Source organism: Orbicella faveolata, unplaced genomic scaffold (genome assembly GCF_042242905.1).
Source record: "Orbicella faveolata isolate gen_17 unplaced genomic scaffold, um_ofav_v1 contig_12, whole genome shotgun sequence".
Lineage (NCBI taxonomy): Eukaryota > Metazoa > Cnidaria > Anthozoa > Scleractinia > Merulinidae > Orbicella > Orbicella faveolata.
Window position 1 is genome coordinate 21,306,003 of NW_028301539.1, and position 18,186 is coordinate 21,324,188.

The 18,186-nt window shown below is 39.7% G+C and overlaps 3 protein-coding genes across 3 annotated transcripts; all 3 read right to left on the reverse strand.

Moving 5' to 3' along the window:
* Positions 1–258: 258 nt before the first annotated feature.
* Positions 259–11,421, reverse strand: LOC110062872 (uncharacterized). The gene is made up of 3 exons (XM_020769818.2): positions 11,154–11,421; positions 8,037–8,342; positions 259–1,783 (listed from the first exon to the last, which is right to left on the reverse strand). Exons 1-3 carry the CDS (start codon positions 11,233–11,235, stop codon positions 1,437–1,439), a joined length of 735 nt encoding a protein of 244 aa, XP_020625477.2. The 5' UTR covers positions 11,236–11,421; the 3' UTR covers positions 259–1,436.
* LOC149117141 (uncharacterized) lies at positions 1,896–4,946 on the reverse strand. Its single transcript, XM_089283575.1, has 2 exons — positions 3,811–4,946; positions 1,896–1,907 (listed from the first exon to the last, which is right to left on the reverse strand). Exons 1-2 carry the CDS (start codon positions 4,912–4,914, stop codon positions 1,896–1,898), a joined length of 1,116 nt encoding a protein of 371 aa, XP_089139701.1. The 5' UTR covers positions 4,915–4,946.
* Positions 11,422–12,552: 1,131 nt separating the features above from the next.
* LOC110062871 (uncharacterized) lies at positions 12,553–18,078 on the reverse strand. Its single transcript, XM_020769817.2, has 3 exons — positions 17,738–18,078; positions 16,034–16,345; positions 12,553–15,338 (listed from the first exon to the last, which is right to left on the reverse strand). Exons 1-3 carry the CDS (start codon positions 17,823–17,825, stop codon positions 14,977–14,979), a joined length of 762 nt encoding a protein of 253 aa, XP_020625476.1. The 5' UTR covers positions 17,826–18,078; the 3' UTR covers positions 12,553–14,976.
* Positions 18,079–18,186: the final 108 nt, after the last annotated feature.

Genomic DNA, 18,186 nt, shown 5'->3' on the forward strand with positions numbered 1-18,186 from the left:
AATACGTACAACTCATCTAATTAAAGATGCAGATGACCAACCATTAGACCAGTTATGAAAGAATGGTATTTTTACTCGCACTGGGCTCACTGCATTTTATGGCAAAGAAATGGAATACAACATTTTATTATTTATCTTAAATTCAAGCAAAGTTAGGGATTCTAAAATATCACACACTTACTATAATTTTTGTTTCCGTGGTCCCATCGAAGATAGGGCTACAAAGACTCACAAACCACAAAAGAGACGACATGTATGTACATATATATTACAGCCAGCTTTATTAACAGTATATCGATAGATGAAGTTATCATTTTAGCCATTAATAAAGAACATGAAAGCCTTTATTTACTTTTGCTCACAATTTATTTGAAGACAGTATTGGTTAACATTTACAATACCTGACGGTAATCTAGCGTTCTGTACATTGGGTCTCCGATTTTCACATGCTAGAAGAAGTTTGTTTTCAGCATTAAAAGGACGTTCTTTTTTCTCGCTGAGATCTATTATGCACATATTTCCTTACTTCGCTATAATCAAATGAATAAAGAAGTAAGCAGCAACTTCTAATAGTTGGGAGAACTAAGCGTATATTAATTCTACTCATGCTTTAGAGCTTCTTACATTTATTATTCCCTCGACCTACCACACAGATGCTTTACACCCATTGGCTGCAAATCAAGTATGTTTGATACCATTAAGACCAACAGTAATATTAGCACGTTATCCAGCACATCTAGGCTTTGCAGATTTTTCGGTGGCAAGAAGAGATTTCATCTATTATTGTGTTTTTTTTAACCTCAGAACTCAGATAATGGGTCAGTTTGACCTCCTTAACAGTCGTGAAATCATGCATACTAAAGCTTCTACGGTTCTCTACAATAACCCCGTTCAATGGTGGCGGCACTTTGTAGTAAGAAAAAGAGCTTTTTGTCTACTGATAGATACCTTAAATCAGAATCCCGACAATAATCAAAGAGAAGGAATCGAAAATACAAGAAGAATCACTTTCAGCTGGCAAGATGTTTGCGTAACCTGGACGTTGATCATCAATTAGTTCTCTTTCTATGTACTTTTTTAAGCCAAATTTTTCAAAATCGGGCGTATTCGTTGGGGACTTCAACAATTCAGGCTTACTTAAATTTCGTAAACCTGTCGTATGCTTAAAAATTTTACAGTTATGTTCTCAAGTTAAATATTTTGTCAAAAAGATGTTATAGCACTAATTAAGATATCTGTAATTAATTACATATAATAACATTTAGGCGAAACGCCGTTGCTGTAAGTATAATGAATGCAACGGCTGCAGATATTACGAAAACAAGTTTAGAGAAGTTTTGAGTAGCAAAAAGTAGACTGAAATTGCCTAAACTTGAGCCGTGCCGTTCTTCAACAACGTATCGAAATAACCGCGCGCACAGCACCCCCAAACACTGTTAGTTCGAGATCATACTAACAATGCAACTCCAAATGAGAAATCCCACAACAGTAGACCTCATCCCACTGGCTGTACCAGAAATAACGTCCAGGTCAACGCTTTTTGCTGGATCAAACACTGGTATTTCCTTTTGTGTCTTGGGGCCCTCTTGTTTTGATGGGATGTTGGGAACCGTCTTCTTTGTCTTCTTTGTCGGTCCCGTAGACTTTGGTTGAGTGGTGTTTACTGTTGTGTTAAGACTGGTGTTGATAGTGGCGTTATCTTCGGTGATGGAGATGCCAGTTGATGAAGTTGATGGTTGCGTTGGTGTTATCTCAGTAGATCTCGCAGAGTTAACTGCTTTCACTAAAGTGAATTTGGGAAATAAGTGCATTAAAAACTGAAAAGGTATATACGCTTTGAATTGCAGAGGGTGTTGACATAAGCCCTGCATTTTAAAGTGATTTATAATAAAACGTTACTGGATGGTCTAATTAACAATTAGATCATTCGCTTGAGATTTCTATTTAAACAATAGAGTGCTTCTGTCGAGGAACTATCGGGTGATAGTTGCCCCGCGGAAATTTGATGTTCTTAATACAAATATTTGCCAGAGAAGCGAAGCTTCGAGGACAAATATACTAGTTTTAAGAACATCAAATTTCCAAGGGGCACCTATCAGACCGATAGTTCCGAGACATAAACTGTCTATTGTCTTTATTGCTCACCACTAAATTTTCTTCCCTGATGAAAGCCGTGACAGCCAGATGTAAAATTTGATAAAAGAAAACAGACAAAAACCCACTTAATACAATTTCAACTGTTTATTTTCTACAAACCCGTTTGTTTACAGAAAATTTTTCACGGACGAGTTCTATACATCCGGGTATTTTCCGCGGACGGCCGCTATGGTCTGGTAGTGTCTCTCCGCGGACGAACATTATTGCACCACGTGATCAAGTTAAGCCAATAAGAATCGGAGAAAATTTAGTGGTGAACTATACGAGGTGATAGTTGATGAGGCTGAAGGCCGAATCAATTATCAGCGAATAATCTAATTGTTGACGAAAAGGTTCTTGTTATTCATCGTGGTAGATGCAATAATAAAGTGTATTATCGTTTGTCTCACGATGTAGTCACTTGAGATGTAGATCGCGACGTTTCGACTGCTTACTGCTAGTCTTCTTCAGGCGATAAGGTCGACTGATTGCACGGTATCATTTATATCACAAAGGTCGGCTGTGATTGGTGCATTTCGTTCCTCCTATTGTTCCATTATTCCGGCGAGTAGCTGTTCCCTCAGTGGTCCGCTGTTGTACCGTTCTCCTGTTGTTGTGTTTCTTGATCGTGGGTATCCATGCTTCAGGAATTTCAATTCCACTATCCCTGTTGATGTTGTTAGGGTGAAGTCTTATGTGAATAGCTTCCTTGACCCTACGTGTGTACCAGTGAGGATCTCGATCAATAAACTTGACCTCATTCCAGATAGGATAGTGGCCGGTCTCGTGGGTGTGTTCAGAAACGGCGGAGGTCTGGGTTCGGGCGAGTCGTATATCCCTGTCGTGTTCTTTGATCCTCTCCTGCATAGATCTCCCTGTTTCCCCGATGTAGACTTTGCCGCACTCACAGGGAATCCTGTAGACAACACCATCTTGTTTAGCCGGGTTGACGGTGTCCTTTGGTCGCACTAAGTGTGACCGAAGTGTCGTGTCGGACTTAAAGACGGTGCGAATGCCTTGTTGTTCTAGGCAGCGGCGGAGAGACTCCGAAACTCCTTGGACATAAGGTAAAACGGCGTTGGATTTAAATTCCGCGACAGGCTCTCTTCTTGGGGTTGTTCGTGCCTTTGTGATCTTCTGTACAAAAGAGGAGGGATATCCGTTAGAAACAAGTACAGATGACAGATGTTTCTTCTCTCAAGCGATTACTGATGGTTTGGTCACGAGACGTTTAGCCCGGTCGTACAGAAACTTCACAATACCGCGCTTTACTGAACGAGGGTGGTGTGAATCATACGCTAGGTACTGATCAGTATGTGTTGGTTTCCTGTAGACACTGGTGGTAAGGCGGCCATCAGGTTCTCTGTAAACTGACGTGTCAAGAAAGGCGATCTTGTTGTTGTTCTCGATCTCCATGGTGAAACGGATTGATGGTTGTTGACTGTTCAGGTGTTGCAGGAAGACGTCAACTCTATCCCGATCCAGGATGGTGAAAGTATCATCTACGTAGCGTTTCCAGATCTTAGGCTTGCAAGATGCGGACTCTATTGCTTGTTCTTCAAATATCTCCATGTAGAGATTAGCAATAACCGCGGATACAGGGCTCCCCATGGCTGTGCCGTCTCGTTGTTCGTAAATCGATCCGTTGTACTGGAAGTACGTAGATCTTAATACGAAATTCGAGAGGTCCGCGATTTGAACTGGTGTAAGTGTCGTGCGGTCAGCCAGGTCTGCGTCGTTCTCCATTTTTTGTAGCGCGGCTTGTACGGCGCCCTCGATCGGTACGTTGGTAAACAGTGACTCTACGTCGAAAGACACCATGATCTCGTGGTCCTGGATCTCTTCACTGGCGATGGTGGAGGCGAAGTCAGTCGAGTTCTTCACTGTGAAGTTCGAGTTACCTGCAAGACGAGATAATACGTTAGCCAAGAAAGCAGACGGGTCGTATGCAAAGGTGTTGACACACGACACAATTGGCCTAAGCGGTGTGTCGGCCTTGTGGATCTTCGGCAAACCATAGATCCTAGGTGGTTGTTTGTGTCGAGGTCTGATCTTATTATAAACCGCCTCTGATATGTGTCCACTCCGTTTCAGGGTTAGCAGCTTCTCAGATAGCTTCCGGGTCAAGCGGTCTGTCGGATCTTTGTTGAGCAGCTGGTACGGTCCGGAATCAATTAGCGCTGACATTTTTGCGTGGTATGTGTCAGCGTCCAGGATTACGCTAGCGCGTCCTTTGTCGGCCGGAAGGACCATGATTGAGTTGTCCTCTTTTAAGCTTTTAAGAGCCTCCTGCTGTTCCTTCGTGATGTTGGGCGTGGGTGGTTGTGCCTGTTGAAGGATGGTGTTGACGGATCTCCTGACTGTGTCTGCTCGCTCCGCATCTAGTGGCCTGACTGCTGACTCAATGTTGGCGATGATCTCGGTGGCTGGGACGCTCGTAGGAGTCACGGCGAAATTTAGACCTTTCTTCAGTAGGGACACCTCAGCTTCGTTAAGGGTCCTGGATGACAAGTTGATAACCCACTTTGTTTTGTCAACAAAAGTTGTAGGAGAAACAGAAGACTGTTTCTCTCGCAAAAGTTTCTCAAACTTGCGCTGTTGACGTTCTTTGGTGGTATTAAAGACTCGCTGGGTAGTGGATTTAACCTTGGCGAGTACCTCTGCAGCGTCATCCGCAGAAAGAGCAGATGTTATGCTCTGTGCTGTTGATTCGGCTTCTTTCCTCATATCTGCCTTGGCTCTCTGCGTCAGTCTGATTCTTTCCCTCAGGAATCTCATGGATGCTAGTTCAGCGACTGTGCGTGCGCCTCTGGTGGGAACTGGCGGCCGAACTTGCAGATCTCTTGGAACAATGTGGTTCTTAATACACCTTGTGAGAAAGGTGAGATGGTTGGTATAGCGTGCGAGCTTGCGAGAGCAACGCTCATGTCGACGAATCAACCTTAGAGCTGTGCGCCCATATTTCTGGTCAATGTCGACGAAAAGGTTCTTGTTATTCAAAGTGGGTTATCAACTTGTCATCCAGGACCCTTAACGAAGCTGAGGTGTCCCTACTGAAGAAAGGTCTAAATTTCGCCGTGACTCCTACGAGCGTCCCAGCCACCGAGATCATCGCCAACATTGAGTCAGCAGTCAGGCCACTAGATGCGGAGCGAGCAGACACAGTCAGGAGATCCGTCAACACCATCCTTCAACAGGCACAACCACCCACGCCCAACATCACGAAGGAACAGCAGGAGGCTCTTAAAAGCTTAAAAGAGGACAACTCAATCATGGTCCTTCCGGCCGACAAAGGACGCGCTAGCGTAATCCTGGACGCTGACACATACCACGCAAAAATGTCAGCGCTAATTGATTCCGGACCGTACCAGCTGCTCAACAAAGATCCGACAGACCGCTTGACCCGGAAGCTATCTGAGAAGCTGCTAACCCTGAAACGGAGTGGACACATATCAGAGGCGGTTTATAATAAGATCAGACCTCGACACAAACAACCACCTAGGATCTATGGTTTGCCGAAGATCCACAAGGCCGACACACCGCTTAGGCCAATTGTGTCGTGTGTCAACACCTTTGCATACGACCCGTCTGCTTTCTTGGCTAACGTATTATCTCGTCTTGCAGGTAACTCGAACTTCACAGTGAAGAACTCGACTGACTTCGCCTCCACCATCGCCAGTGAAGAGATCCAGGACCACGAGATCATGGTGTCTTTCGACGTAGAGTCACTGTTTACCAACGTACCGATCGAGGGCGCCGTACAAGCCGCGCTACAAAAAATGGAGAACGACGCAGACCTGGCTGACCGCACGACACTTACACCAGTTCAAATCGCGGACCTCTCGAATTTCGTATTAAGATCTACGTACTTCCAGTACAACGGATCGATTTACGAACAACGAGACGGCACAGCCATGGGGAGCCCTGTATCCGCGGTTATTGCTAATCTCTACATGGAGATATTTGAAGAACAAGCAATAGAGTCCGCATCTTGCAAGCCTAAGATCTGGAAACGCTACGTAGATGATACTTTCACCATCCTGGATCGGGATAGAGTTGACGTCTTCCTGCAACACCTGAACAGTCAACAACCATCAATCCGTTTCACCATGGAGATCGAGAACAACAACAAGATCGCCTTTCTTGACACGTCAGTTTACAGAGAACCTGATGGCCGCCTTACCACCAGTGTCTACAGGAAACCAACACATACTGATCAGTACCTAGCGTATGATTCACACCACCCTCGTTCAGTAAAGCGCGGTATTGTGAAGTTTCTGTACGACCGGGCTAAACGTCTCGTGACCAAACCATCAGTAATCGCTTGAGAGAAGAAACATCTGTCATCTGTACTTGTTTCTAACGGATATCCCTCCTCTTTTGTACAGAAGATCACAAAGGCACGAACAACCCCAAGAAGAGAGCCTGTCGCGGAATTTAAATCCAACGCCGTTTTACCTTATGTCCAAGGAGTTTCGGAGTCTCTCCGCCGCTGCCTAGAACAACAAGGCATTCGCACAGTCTTTAAGTCCGACACGACACTTCGGTCACACTTAGTGCGACCAAAGGACACCGTCAACCCGGCTAAACAAGATGGTGTTGTCTACAGGATTCCCTGTGAGTGCGGCAAAGTCTACATCGGGGAAACAGGGAGATCTATGCAGGAGAGGATCAAAGAACACGACAGGGATATACGACTCGCCCGAACCCAGACCTCCGCTGTTTCTGAACACACCCACGAGACCGGCCACTATCCTATCTGGAATGAGGTCAAGTTTATTGATCGAGATCCTCACTGGTACACACGTAGGGTCAAGGAAGCTATTCACATAAGACTTCACCCTAACAACATCAACAGGGATAGTGGAATTGAAATTCCTGAAGCATGGATACCCACGATCAAGAAACACAACAACAGGAGAACGGTACAACAGCGGACCACTGAGGGAACAGCTACTCGCCGGAATAATGGAACAATAGGAGGAACGAAATGCACCAATCACAGCCGACCTTTGTGATATAAATGATACCGTGCAATCAGTCGACCTTATCGCCTGAAGAAGACTAGCAGTAAGCAGTCGAAACGTCGCGATCTACATCTCAAGTGACTACATCGTGAGACAAACGATAATACACTTTATTAATCTAATTGCTTTAGTAGAATTCTAACCAAAATTAACGCTAATAGCGGTTTCTAATTATTTTGCTAGGCATTAATAAGCTTTGCCCTTTAACAAAATCGCGCGGATTTAATTTTCATTGGAAATTTGCAGTAATTACGCGCGCACCTGTTTTCTTTGTATAATTTCAAGTTTTTAAAGTCAAGAAACCGTTTAATGTCGTTCTTTTAGTCTTCTCAGGAATGGCTGATTGTTTACGAGTAGTTCAGCCAATCAGATTGCAGCATTTCATTAGCATACTAGTAGAATTCTACCAAATCTAAATAGGAGAAAATTTTGAACTTGGTTCGGAAACAAACACGATAACATGAGATAATTTTAAAGCCAAAGGAGTTCTAAACAAATAGCTCCTGAAAGAAATGAACAAAAAGAAATTAGAATGAAGCGAAACAAAATGGAATTCGGATGGAATAAGGAGAATCGAATTACTCCTGTGTAGAAGTAACTTAATGAAAAAAATGCATAAACGCATCAAAATGAAGTTCAACAAGAGGATGGCACACCGCCTCTCATCATCTTTTGCTCAAACCAGCCAGAAGCAATTTAAGCTTGCAGTGTTCTTAGGCTGTCTGTTCCTGAGATAGCCATAAAAGAGAATATGCTATGTATTCTTTCTTCGTCATACAGCTTCATATCATGCTATATTCTGTTTGCGATGTTACTTCTATTTACCACCTAGTAAGAACTTTGCCAAGTCTCTCCCTGAAAAAGGGAACTTACCACATGCGTAAATGACGTTAAGATAGATTGACGTATCCGTCTGCTTGTTTAACCCCAGACAAGGATCACCAAATATGGAACGCAATGCCGAGATGTAACATTGTGGTTTGTTATCACACCTCGTCTTTACTATTTCTGTTTTTTCTAACAGTCTGCATAACTGATTTGATTCTTCGCTTTTTCCACAGATGAGAGCGGCGGACTCGCCGAAGTCTGCCGCTTGAATCTCAAGAACAGTTGTTGGGCTGCAGACCAAGTGTATAACGTTACGCTCACAGACGTACTTCGAGTGGACCAGTCTAGGATCTGGAAATGAACTTTCATTTTTATATGGTACTTAGAAAAGTTTTTTGGTTCAAACAGCCCCATGGCGCAATTTCTGAGCTGACTTTCACTTGTGTTTCAAGGTGAGCACATCAGCAATACCTTTTATTTGAAAATGAACTTGAATTAAAAAGGAAACAAAATTGCGGTGATGTGCAGTTTAATGCTAAGCCCGTTTGGAAACAGCTAAAAGGTAACTCAGAAACAGTCCATTCCTGTGAGAACAATACCACAGAATAATCATTAACTTACTGTCTGCTCCTTTGTTATTAATTTATTAGTTACTCATTTATTCATTCATTCATTCATGTGTTCCTTCTTTTATTTCTTAATTTGTTTATTCACTCATGTATGACGCCTTTGGAATACGTAGCCATACTGAAACACGCACGCCACAATAAACGGCCCAAAGAGCAACATGGGAATTCAATCAATCAATCAATCAATCAACCTACCAACTAAACAAACAAACAATCAATCAGTCAGTCAGTCATTAATCAGTCAAACAATCAATATATCAAACAATCAAGCAAATTCCGGATACTATAATGTGAACTAACACTTATTGAGGTAGAGGTTTAAAGAAATAATCTGCCAGTTTCAAGATAGATTACTGTTATTAGAAAACGAAATATTGCTTAACATCGTCTAAAATGTGCTGTACCTGTTCATTCTAGTCCTTGTTAAAACGTTTACTTACGAAAAGTCTTCCAATAAGACACTGGACGAGAGAAACTGCGAATACCTCTTTCAAATGTTTAAAACCCAACTTTCTTATTATTTCCAAGGTTTCCATACTCCAAATTTCCGAGTGTTACATTACAGTAAAAGATAGTAATTAATCCCCCAAACTGGCTTCAGTTTAAAGAGATAAAAACACCGGCTATTCAAATACATTAGCTAATTTCAATTGTTAACTGTTTAAGCTGCGCACAGGGTGTACCATTCTACTGGAAACAGTTTTTTATTGAAACAATTTTCTCTAACAGTCATATTTAAATCTGGCATGTCAGTCAAAATTCAGTTATCGTGTCAGTCGTGAGGACCATCTCTCTGCCGGGCCTATTTTGCACCAATGCATGACGTAATTAAGTAGCCCAAGCTCTCATTGAGGTCTCAGTAGTTTGAAGAAGGGTACGCAGGCTGAAACTGCGTATGGATAAATTTATTCACGAGAGCGGTTACAAAACAATATATGAAATCTTAATAGTCTAAGGTTCCTCGGAGGAGGTAAAGCGAAACAACAAACACTTCATTAAATGTTCTATAATATGATGGAATAACAACAATCTGATTATGAACGGAAAGTTGAAGAGTATTAACTAGCGACGTACAATTGCGATGATGTTGAGGACAAAAATATATAGAATTAGTCTACGTCTAATCCTCGGAAAATCTCCCTCATTTTGCGTTTGGCATGCATCGTTCTTTGCATCAGACCCAAACAATGTATTCCGTGACCATCAAGACCATTAAGCCCCAATGTGAACAAAACAACGCTCGAACAAACTACACTAACCTCCGGGAGAAATTTCTCGACTTAAGACTTTCCAAATCGACCTTACATAGCATTATTATAGCATCGTTGGGTAAAAGAGTGGGAAATCTGTGCTGCGACGTGAAAAAAGTTTAAAAATAACAGAGCATCAGGACATCATTGCATCCCTAGCTCTGGGTTACATAACAACGAGCTATTTGATTTTTTTAGTAAGCCACATGTCACGGTATAAGCATTTTACTACTTGTCTACTCGGCAACCACAAAAGGATTTTGCTCTTCCAAACACTTTAAAAATAATGTGCTTAATCTCTTTTGTGGTACACAGCTTTAAACTTAACCGTTAAATTAGTTTATTGTTTTGACTGAGGTATAACGCTGTAATTACGCTCTCTTTCTAAGGATTTGAAGAAAAAAAGTTTTCTCTTTTGTTTATAATGATATATTGGTTTGTGCAGTAATAAGTATTTTTGGGTAGTGTAAAAACCTTGCCTTAAAAAAACTTCCCGGTATCATCAAAAATTAATAGGATTCGAAGTTTTGTCGTCATTTAGCTTTGATAAAGTTTTAGCACTGATTTACACCTAACCATCTTCCATCCTAAGAAAATCTCCTAGATTTAACCATGGTATTTATTTTATCAGTAAGATCCTATCCTTAAGTAAGAAACTGCTAGGAGCCTTTTGAACAAGTTTTTTGAACAAGTCCTGAATAAAATTTTGAAGCTCATTCTGCAGATTGAGCGGCTCATTAAGTTGTTGAAATATTTCGTCGGTAAGATTAAAGGAAAGACATATTGTCAACTTTATAAGGTACATGTAGCGTCGGAGTAAAACACATCAGATAATATTACAATGAAATGTCTGTCTATCCGAAATCAAAACAAGGTTATTGACACATCAAAGGAAAATGAATTTGAAAAATGACACTCTCCCTGTTACCAATAAATATATCTTTTCAAGGATTTTGAGGGGAAAAAGTAACTGGTTACATCTATCAGCGCTGCAACTGAATTTTCTTTGATCGATTTATTAACCACGATCTAAAACATCGAGCTGCAATTTTGTAGGAACAAAGTCCAATACAACCGCTTTCTCCTAAATTTGCTTGGTGTAAATATTTACAATTCCTTATCTAACATGAAAAGACTTTAAAGAAATTCTCAAGGCGTCACAGATAACACACGATTTTGAGCATTCTTATAGAACTTTATCAGGTGAAACGATTAACAGTACCTCAGTGGTTCTAATATCGGGTATTTTATCTCTTCAATGATTCGCACAACATCGAACATACCTGCTCTCGAAGCACGAATTCCACCGACGGTAAACGTAACGGTTATCAAGAAAATCCAACTGCAACGTCGCCAGTCAAACATAATTTTTTGGCAGTGGTTATCGGACGTAGTCTCGCTGTGGAGCAGAAATTTCTTTTAGTCACGTTTTGCCTCTACCGCGTTTAAATTTGCGCAAAAGCAACCGAGCTGGCAAGAAACGGATGGCACCGAATCCAAAGTCGCATTACTGTTCTTATTAGCATCCCTTCATGCGTTTTTCCGGTCATGAAATTCAAATTGACGCATCCAATTAACTCTTTATGAATTATATATTAAAATCGGTGGCAGTCTTAAATCTGTGTCAACAATTTAGACTTTTCTGCGACAGCAGACAAAGAAATTTGTCGTCATCTGCCAAAATTAATCCCTAAAAAGTGATCTTTCCTTCCTATCGAGTTTATTCGAAGGATTATTGTTCATTCTTCGGTAACTTTTGGACTGTCAATCGCCTCCGTGCAATGATTTTGCATTTTCATGGAATGACAGTACTACAGCTGGGAATTTTAGCGGACACTGTACATTTTAGCTCCGTCTCTAATTCACTCCGCGGCGAATAAAAGTTCTACCTTCTTATCAACTTGCACCTTTCAAGAATATTGCAAATCTGAATCTTAAGCCGGAATTCAAAACAAAACACGTATTAGAACGGAAGTTGAGTGTTCTAAACTATACTTTAATTCAAAGTTTACCACGTCTACAAGAGACATTCTGGAAGCTGACAGCCTTCAGTTATCTTAATCCAAGCTTAAATTGGATTTGAATGTTTAATAAAGGATCTTAATTCCTTTATAGTTATTTTGTACGGAGTTTTACATGGGGTTGACCTCTTAACTTTTCTTTCAAGATACCTTCTGTAGTTCTTGACCTTTATTGGTGTATATTATATCCATGTTTTGTATTATTTCTCTTTTTTTTTTTGTATCTTGAATAAAACATGTATGTTTATAGGTCCAACCAAGAACCGAGTGTTGGGTGTATGCTTCCCAAGAAAATAGCTTTAACTGCTTGAGAACGGACTGTAAGCAATTTATTCTCAGTTCTAAGTGTTACTTTGAGATTTCCGCGAAATTAAAATGGATGGATTTTGAATAAATTATTATAAAGACACTAAACTATATGGAGACTTTCCAAAGTTCCGTCGATTTTGAGATCAAAACAAAGACTAACAAATTGACGACATACAATCCGTGGAGAGATCTCGCCTAAGAGTTACATATCGCGACACAGGCGCTAATTTGATGAAAACAAAATTGAGTTTTACCATAAACAAGTGTCTTCGTGTTCATTCAATAAATCCTAAACAATCATAAACTCCATTAACTGGATTATGCTCCACCAATCGAGAACCACGCTGTTGCCCTTGTTGTTACATTTTTTTGTATTTATATTTTAATTTTTCTTCTTAATACAAACTGATTTTGGTCAAGCGTACAAAACATAAACAACCTTCGTGAGAAAGACACCAGATGCTGTTGTTTTGTTGATTCTAAGTTGACTTGAAGCGTTGTTTTAATGTCACACAGCATCCCGGTAACCTTATCACAGTAAGTGCCATTTAAAGAGCGTCCTTGTGCGGTTAATAAGGAACCCTATGTAACTTATAATACCATTATGAAAACCTCTCCCAGAAATATGCAAGAACTTGCACGCTATCTTTCTTTCTCCATAAGCGCGTATTCAAGACTTCATAACATAGTCGTCCATAACTTATAACAATCAACATCGGACATTCGGGTAATTCAAGGCTAATAAATGCCATGATTGCTGTTGAATAGTCACTCAAAATGTTCCTTGCCCAACAAGTTCAACAACTTGAACTTTTTAAGGGTTATCGTTAGCTGTAATACGTTTTTAAACTCTTACTGTTAACTATGAAGGTGTGTGTTTATTATAACCCTGTGTAAATTAGTAAAGGATTTCACCTTTCCAGTAATTGTCTATTTTTTTACACTTGGTTTGTTAAACACATATTGGCAACGAACGGACTGTTGAATTTGACAGAAACGTAAGAAAACCTTGTGACTGTGAGATCGAGTTTGTTGGTATAATTATGTATTTTTTTATCATAATGTTTATAATGTTTGCATTTGCACACATGTCAACATGTGTACTCTTAAAAAGTATCCAATACCAATTAAATGTTAAGCCTGGTTTCATTTAATACACGAACACAAGTGCAAACGGAAGCATGACGGTAGTGAAGACGCCCACAACACAAGCATACGCACGTCAGCATGCGCGGGATAATTGCCTCATCTTCGGCTCCATGCCTCCTCGATACAGTAAAACAAGATGGCGGACTACCGCTTCCGCTTATAGTTATCTTATAGAAGAGCGTTCTCACTTGACACAAACACAAGTACAAGCACAAGAATAACAAAACTTTTTGTTCTGCTTGTGCTTGTGTTATCCATGTACTCACTACCGTGTGCTTGTGTTGTGCTGTGGCCGTCCTCACTGCCGTGATGCTCATGCTTATGCTTATGTCTTAGTGAAAACCCGGCTTCAAGCTGGTAACAGTTATTGCACGCTGACGACAGTTTGTCTATTGGTATTTTTTCTAAGTCAAACAGCAATTTTTTTCATGGATGTTGACACTTTTAAAACATAATTCCTATTTTTCTTTTCCTAAAATATGGAAAACGCTAATAATTCTTCGGGTGATGCTGAAGATTATTCCTGTTAGCCACAAAATTTTGAACTCAAGTTTTTCGCCGGGCCTCCACCTTTCGAAAAACCTTACATGTAGTATCTTTGGGAAAAAGAGCGAGAAATCTGTGCTGCAACATCGTGGAAAAAGTAGAGAGAGCATTGGTACATTATTTTGGGTTGCATAACAGCATATTTTTTAGTAAGCCACATGTCACAACACAAGCATTTTATTACTTGCCTGATCAGTGACTATGGTAAGCGAGCTAGGATAACGAAGGACACCACTCTCTATCAGAGTACAGTTCTTGATCTACTATTAAAAAACGAACTTATCCAAACAATAATCATAGCCATAGGCGTAGCTGAACACAGAGACATAAAAGAAAAAAGGAGAGGTCCTTGAGATGAACGCTGAAAAGGCAATCCAGGTTTTGAATTACACTTTGGTGAATTTTAAACATCTTTACTTTAACATAGGTGAAAGCAGTAATCCGTTACTGCGCTGATAAGAAAAACGACTACTTCCAGGGATTTGTGCTTTACCTCACTACCTATTTCTCGCTGCAATGAAAACTAAGTATTTTCCATAACAGTGCTACATCGCGGCTTCGTTTAGAATTATAAAATTTAGAGTACGTCGCTATACTTGCGAAAACGTTATATTCAAGGCATCCTCGCAAAATAACTTCTATTTGTTTCGAATTGTAAACTATTTTAAAACTGATCTCAAACAATAAAATTAAGAAAAATAATTGTTAAAGACTAATTTTTTATCAACTTTCTGTTCCCATCGCCAGAATTTAAAGCAGAGTCATTTGCATAATCTACAGTTTCTACCTCAAGGCAACACTTGGCCGAAAATTTAGGCTTTAACAAAGTTCCCGTGAGATTAATTTTAGCTTTTTAGATAAGCGTCAAAATATTTTTCAGCTTTCTATTTATCTAGTTTTTATTCATTCTTTAAAATATATTTTGTAATTTTCCCGCCAGAAGGATTTTAGTCAGTCAGAGCAATATTTTTTTTAGATTCAAACAAATTGTAATTCCTTGAGGATACTTATGAACAAATGTAGACACTATTTCTGCTCATCCTTACTGTGCGCGAAAATCATATAGTGGTGCCACGCCAGGTCATGAAACAAGCGTGAGCATCAAGGAATAAATATAAACAAGTAAAGAGCCTGTGCCGCAAGGCATGGGAAACTGAAGATTGCCCTCGGAACTGAGCTGAGTTACCGAGGTACCATCAATCTCTTCGGATAAGTTACAGCTTCTGGGACGCCGTCGTTTCCATACATTTGTTGTGTTTGATACTTGTATTGTCGTGGTTTCGCCAGCGTAGGTCCCCCTACTCGCATCCGTGGACACTTCTACCGTGGCACTGGTTAAGGTAGAACTGGGGAGCGTTGACAAGGAAGTAGTTGAGATTTCCGTGGTAGATGGTTCTGCTGTTGAGTGAGTTGGCTTGTAAGGCGACCCGGAAGGTTTGGGGGCTGAAAGTTATGTTTTGTACAAAAATATAAGTTTCCAAGTTACAAAAATTTTGCTTCTTTAGCTAGAACATCCGACTTTTTCGGAAATAATCAACCTTGTTAAGTATTTTACTGCCTGTGGTTTCGCGTATAAAAACAACGTGAACTTCATAAAGCAACTCACATTTCTACGGTTAATTAAATTGTGCTGTCTCCCACTTTCGAATGCGCAGCAAATTTTTTTAAGTTATCTGCGCGTCTACTTAATGCCCATATTTAAGGTCATACTCCCTCTTAACAACTAGCCCCTTGGGAAACAGTTATGTTTTTGTTTTCCCAAGAATCCACTCCGCTTCGTCTCGTAAAATATGAAAATTTTAGTGAAAACAAAACTGACGGATTCCCAATGGAACAGTAATTCAGTGTTTTGTTACATAGCTAGAGTTTAGTGTAAAGTAATTAGGCAAGAATTACCTTCGAGTCAAAGTAACCTCTTGTTAGTAAGAGAGCTGGTGACTATTGCAAAATTTTCACCCGCAGGGTGACGTTCAGATTTAGCCATTGAAACATAACCATAATGCAACCAATAAGGACGCATGTTAAAAGAAACTAAACTCCTGCTATAAAATAATTATGTTATCTTATATCATCTTCTTGACTTTGGTTCAGCTTAAAAGCGTAGACTTTGCATATAGAGGGAACACATACTAACTTACAGTATATGCAGTCATAGAATATCCCAATGCGTATCCTAATGTTCAGGTCTCGGCAGGGAAGATCCATGCCTTCGTAAACTCCATGTGACAAGTGGACTTTGCACTTCCGCTTGCCATCGCATATTTTTCCGAGAATGGATGTCAGTTTTTGTTCGTCACGTTCTGAGGCGAAGCACTTACTTCTGTTTCGGCTGGGTTGATTGTCGCAGTAATCTTCATTTTCCTCTTTAAATTCCACATTCATGATGTTGATTATACCTGGATAGTTCTCACATTTAGAGAAATTTCCCGTAGCGTTCTCGCAGATTAATACTAACAAAGAAGAATAAATTCAGGTATAAGTACGGATTGTTTTGATATCAGGTGTTGTCATTATTCAAGAAAAGTTAATCTCCTACAATTGTACCCCAGAAGATCAAAGTGTGCTCTTAATTACCGAATGACAAAGTTAAAATATATTTAATCCAGAACCAGTAGCTTTGCCAGAAGACGTGCAGTTAATTTTTTCTAATTTTCCATACATTTGCTTGTAATTTTTTTTTCGCGCGAACCGCGCCACTCAGCCAAATTTACTGACAAATGTATGGAAAATTAGAAAAATTAGCCGAGCGTCTTCTAGCCGAGCTAAATCCTTCAAACTTGGCGAATAAGATCTTCTACCTAGTATTTTAACTTTGAAATTCACAAATTGTGTAAAATTCAAGTTTGGAAAAAGTTATTTGACAACGGATTCCCATACAAACACTGTAATTTCTGACCGCTTTGCCTACTCGTCAAGATGGCATCGAAAACCGTGATAAGGTATATCAACAACAAATTGATTGATTAATTGAATGACAGACTGACTGATTGATTGATTGATTGATTGATTTAAAAGCTCGTTATATTTTGTCCCTTCCATGAAGAAACATTTTATCAGGAACAAAAAAAACTTGCCTTCCTATACAATCTTATTGTACTCGTCGTCATGAAAACCTAAAACGGGCGCTGTTAAATAATATTACCTTAATAGATTTTTTCTTAAGTAAACTGAAAAAATACATATATATTACCTTACTAGATACCTCTTTTGATGATAAAAATTTAAAATAGGGTGCTTGATTGACATTTGTTTTTTTGCAATACTTCTGGACAATATTAACTGACAGTTGAATATCCCTGCCAAAAAAGTTCCTTTTGATCATACTCGCTAGAGTCTATGCTACATGACAGCTAAAGTAAATTAAAAAACGTCGACTTTTTATTCCATACGTTATTTCGTGTGTACCGTGTAGAATTCAAGGAATGCTTTTTGGTAAAGAATTCAACACGGGAAATACATCTCGTATAAATGCTAAAACGTTCAGCGAGCCAGACTGGGAGAATACTTTGGTAAAATTACATGAAAGTTAAAGTAGATAATTGTCATTTCTCATTGTTCACTATATTTGTTGTGGGAAAATCAAGTAATAAAATATGTTTGAAACTGATAAGATCCAATTCTCTCTTGCGGACTATTACTCTTAAAAAATAAACTCAAAAAAGCCGATTCCAAGTCAAGAAAAATATACAATCCATGCTTCAATCGCGATTTTACGAATTTTCAAGAACATTCAATAGCGACAATATAGTGCTCTTCATGTATAGAAATACCATACCAATAGTGAACTACCTGAAAACTACGAAGAAATTCGCTCTGTTTAAGAAGGATATTTAAAGTCTTACGATGATTTGGGGAGTTCGGCCTCTTAGCAAGCATTACATTCACTGACGTCAGAACAAGAATGACCAGGAGAGTGCCACCAGCAGCCATGGTTGTTTAGCCAATGCAACACTGAGTTGTACTTTCCACTTCAAATTATGAAAAAAATACGAACTTCTCGTGCAGGCTTCCTGCACTGCTATTAGCGTCGAGGCTTGTTTCTTGGGCTCGGCATAGGCCCCGAATAAATACCCGAAAACGTGATAACAACAATTACACTTCTACAGCCCCAGTCTACAAATTGCCGAAGGCGCATCACAATAAAAATGAGTTAACATAGTTAAAAGTGTTTAGGATTAAAATGTAAATTAAAACGTCCTCAAGAAATATTAAAAGAAATGGATGTTAAAAGGCGCTTTTAAAAAGACATGATTTCAAGTGTTTTGTTTTTTTAATTTAATGGATTAACTTT

What these genes read in the sequence shown, in the direction of transcription:
- LOC149117141 (XM_089283575.1), bottom strand. Translation starts at nt 4,914, where the DNA reads ATGAGATTCCTGAGGGAAAGAATCAGACTGACGCAGAGAGCCAAGGCA.
- LOC110062872 (XM_020769818.2), bottom strand. Translation starts at nt 11,235, where the DNA reads ATGTTTGACTGGCGACGTTGCAGTTGGATTTTCTTGATAACCGTTACG. An exon ending in AATTCGTGCTTCGAGAGCAG is followed by an intron (nt 8,343 to 11,153) that starts GTATGTTCGATG and finishes GTTCATTTCCAG; the next exon opens with ATCCTAGACTGGTCCACTCG. An exon ending in TAACGTCATTTACGCATGTG is followed by an intron (nt 1,784 to 8,036) that starts GTAAGTTCCCTT and finishes AATTCACTTTAG; the next exon opens with TGAAAGCAGTTAACTCTGCG.
- LOC110062871 (XM_020769817.2), bottom strand. Translation starts at nt 17,825, where the DNA reads ATGGCTGCTGGTGGCACTCTCCTGGTCATTCTTGTTCTGACGTCAGTG. An exon ending in GCCGAACTCCCCAAATCATC is followed by an intron (nt 16,346 to 17,737) that starts GTAAGACTTTAA and finishes CTTCTTTGTTAG; the next exon opens with TATTAATCTGCGAGAACGCT. An exon ending in ATTCTATGACTGCATATACT is followed by an intron (nt 15,339 to 16,033) that starts GTAAGTTAGTAT and finishes CATAACTTTCAG; the next exon opens with CCCCCAAACCTTCCGGGTCG.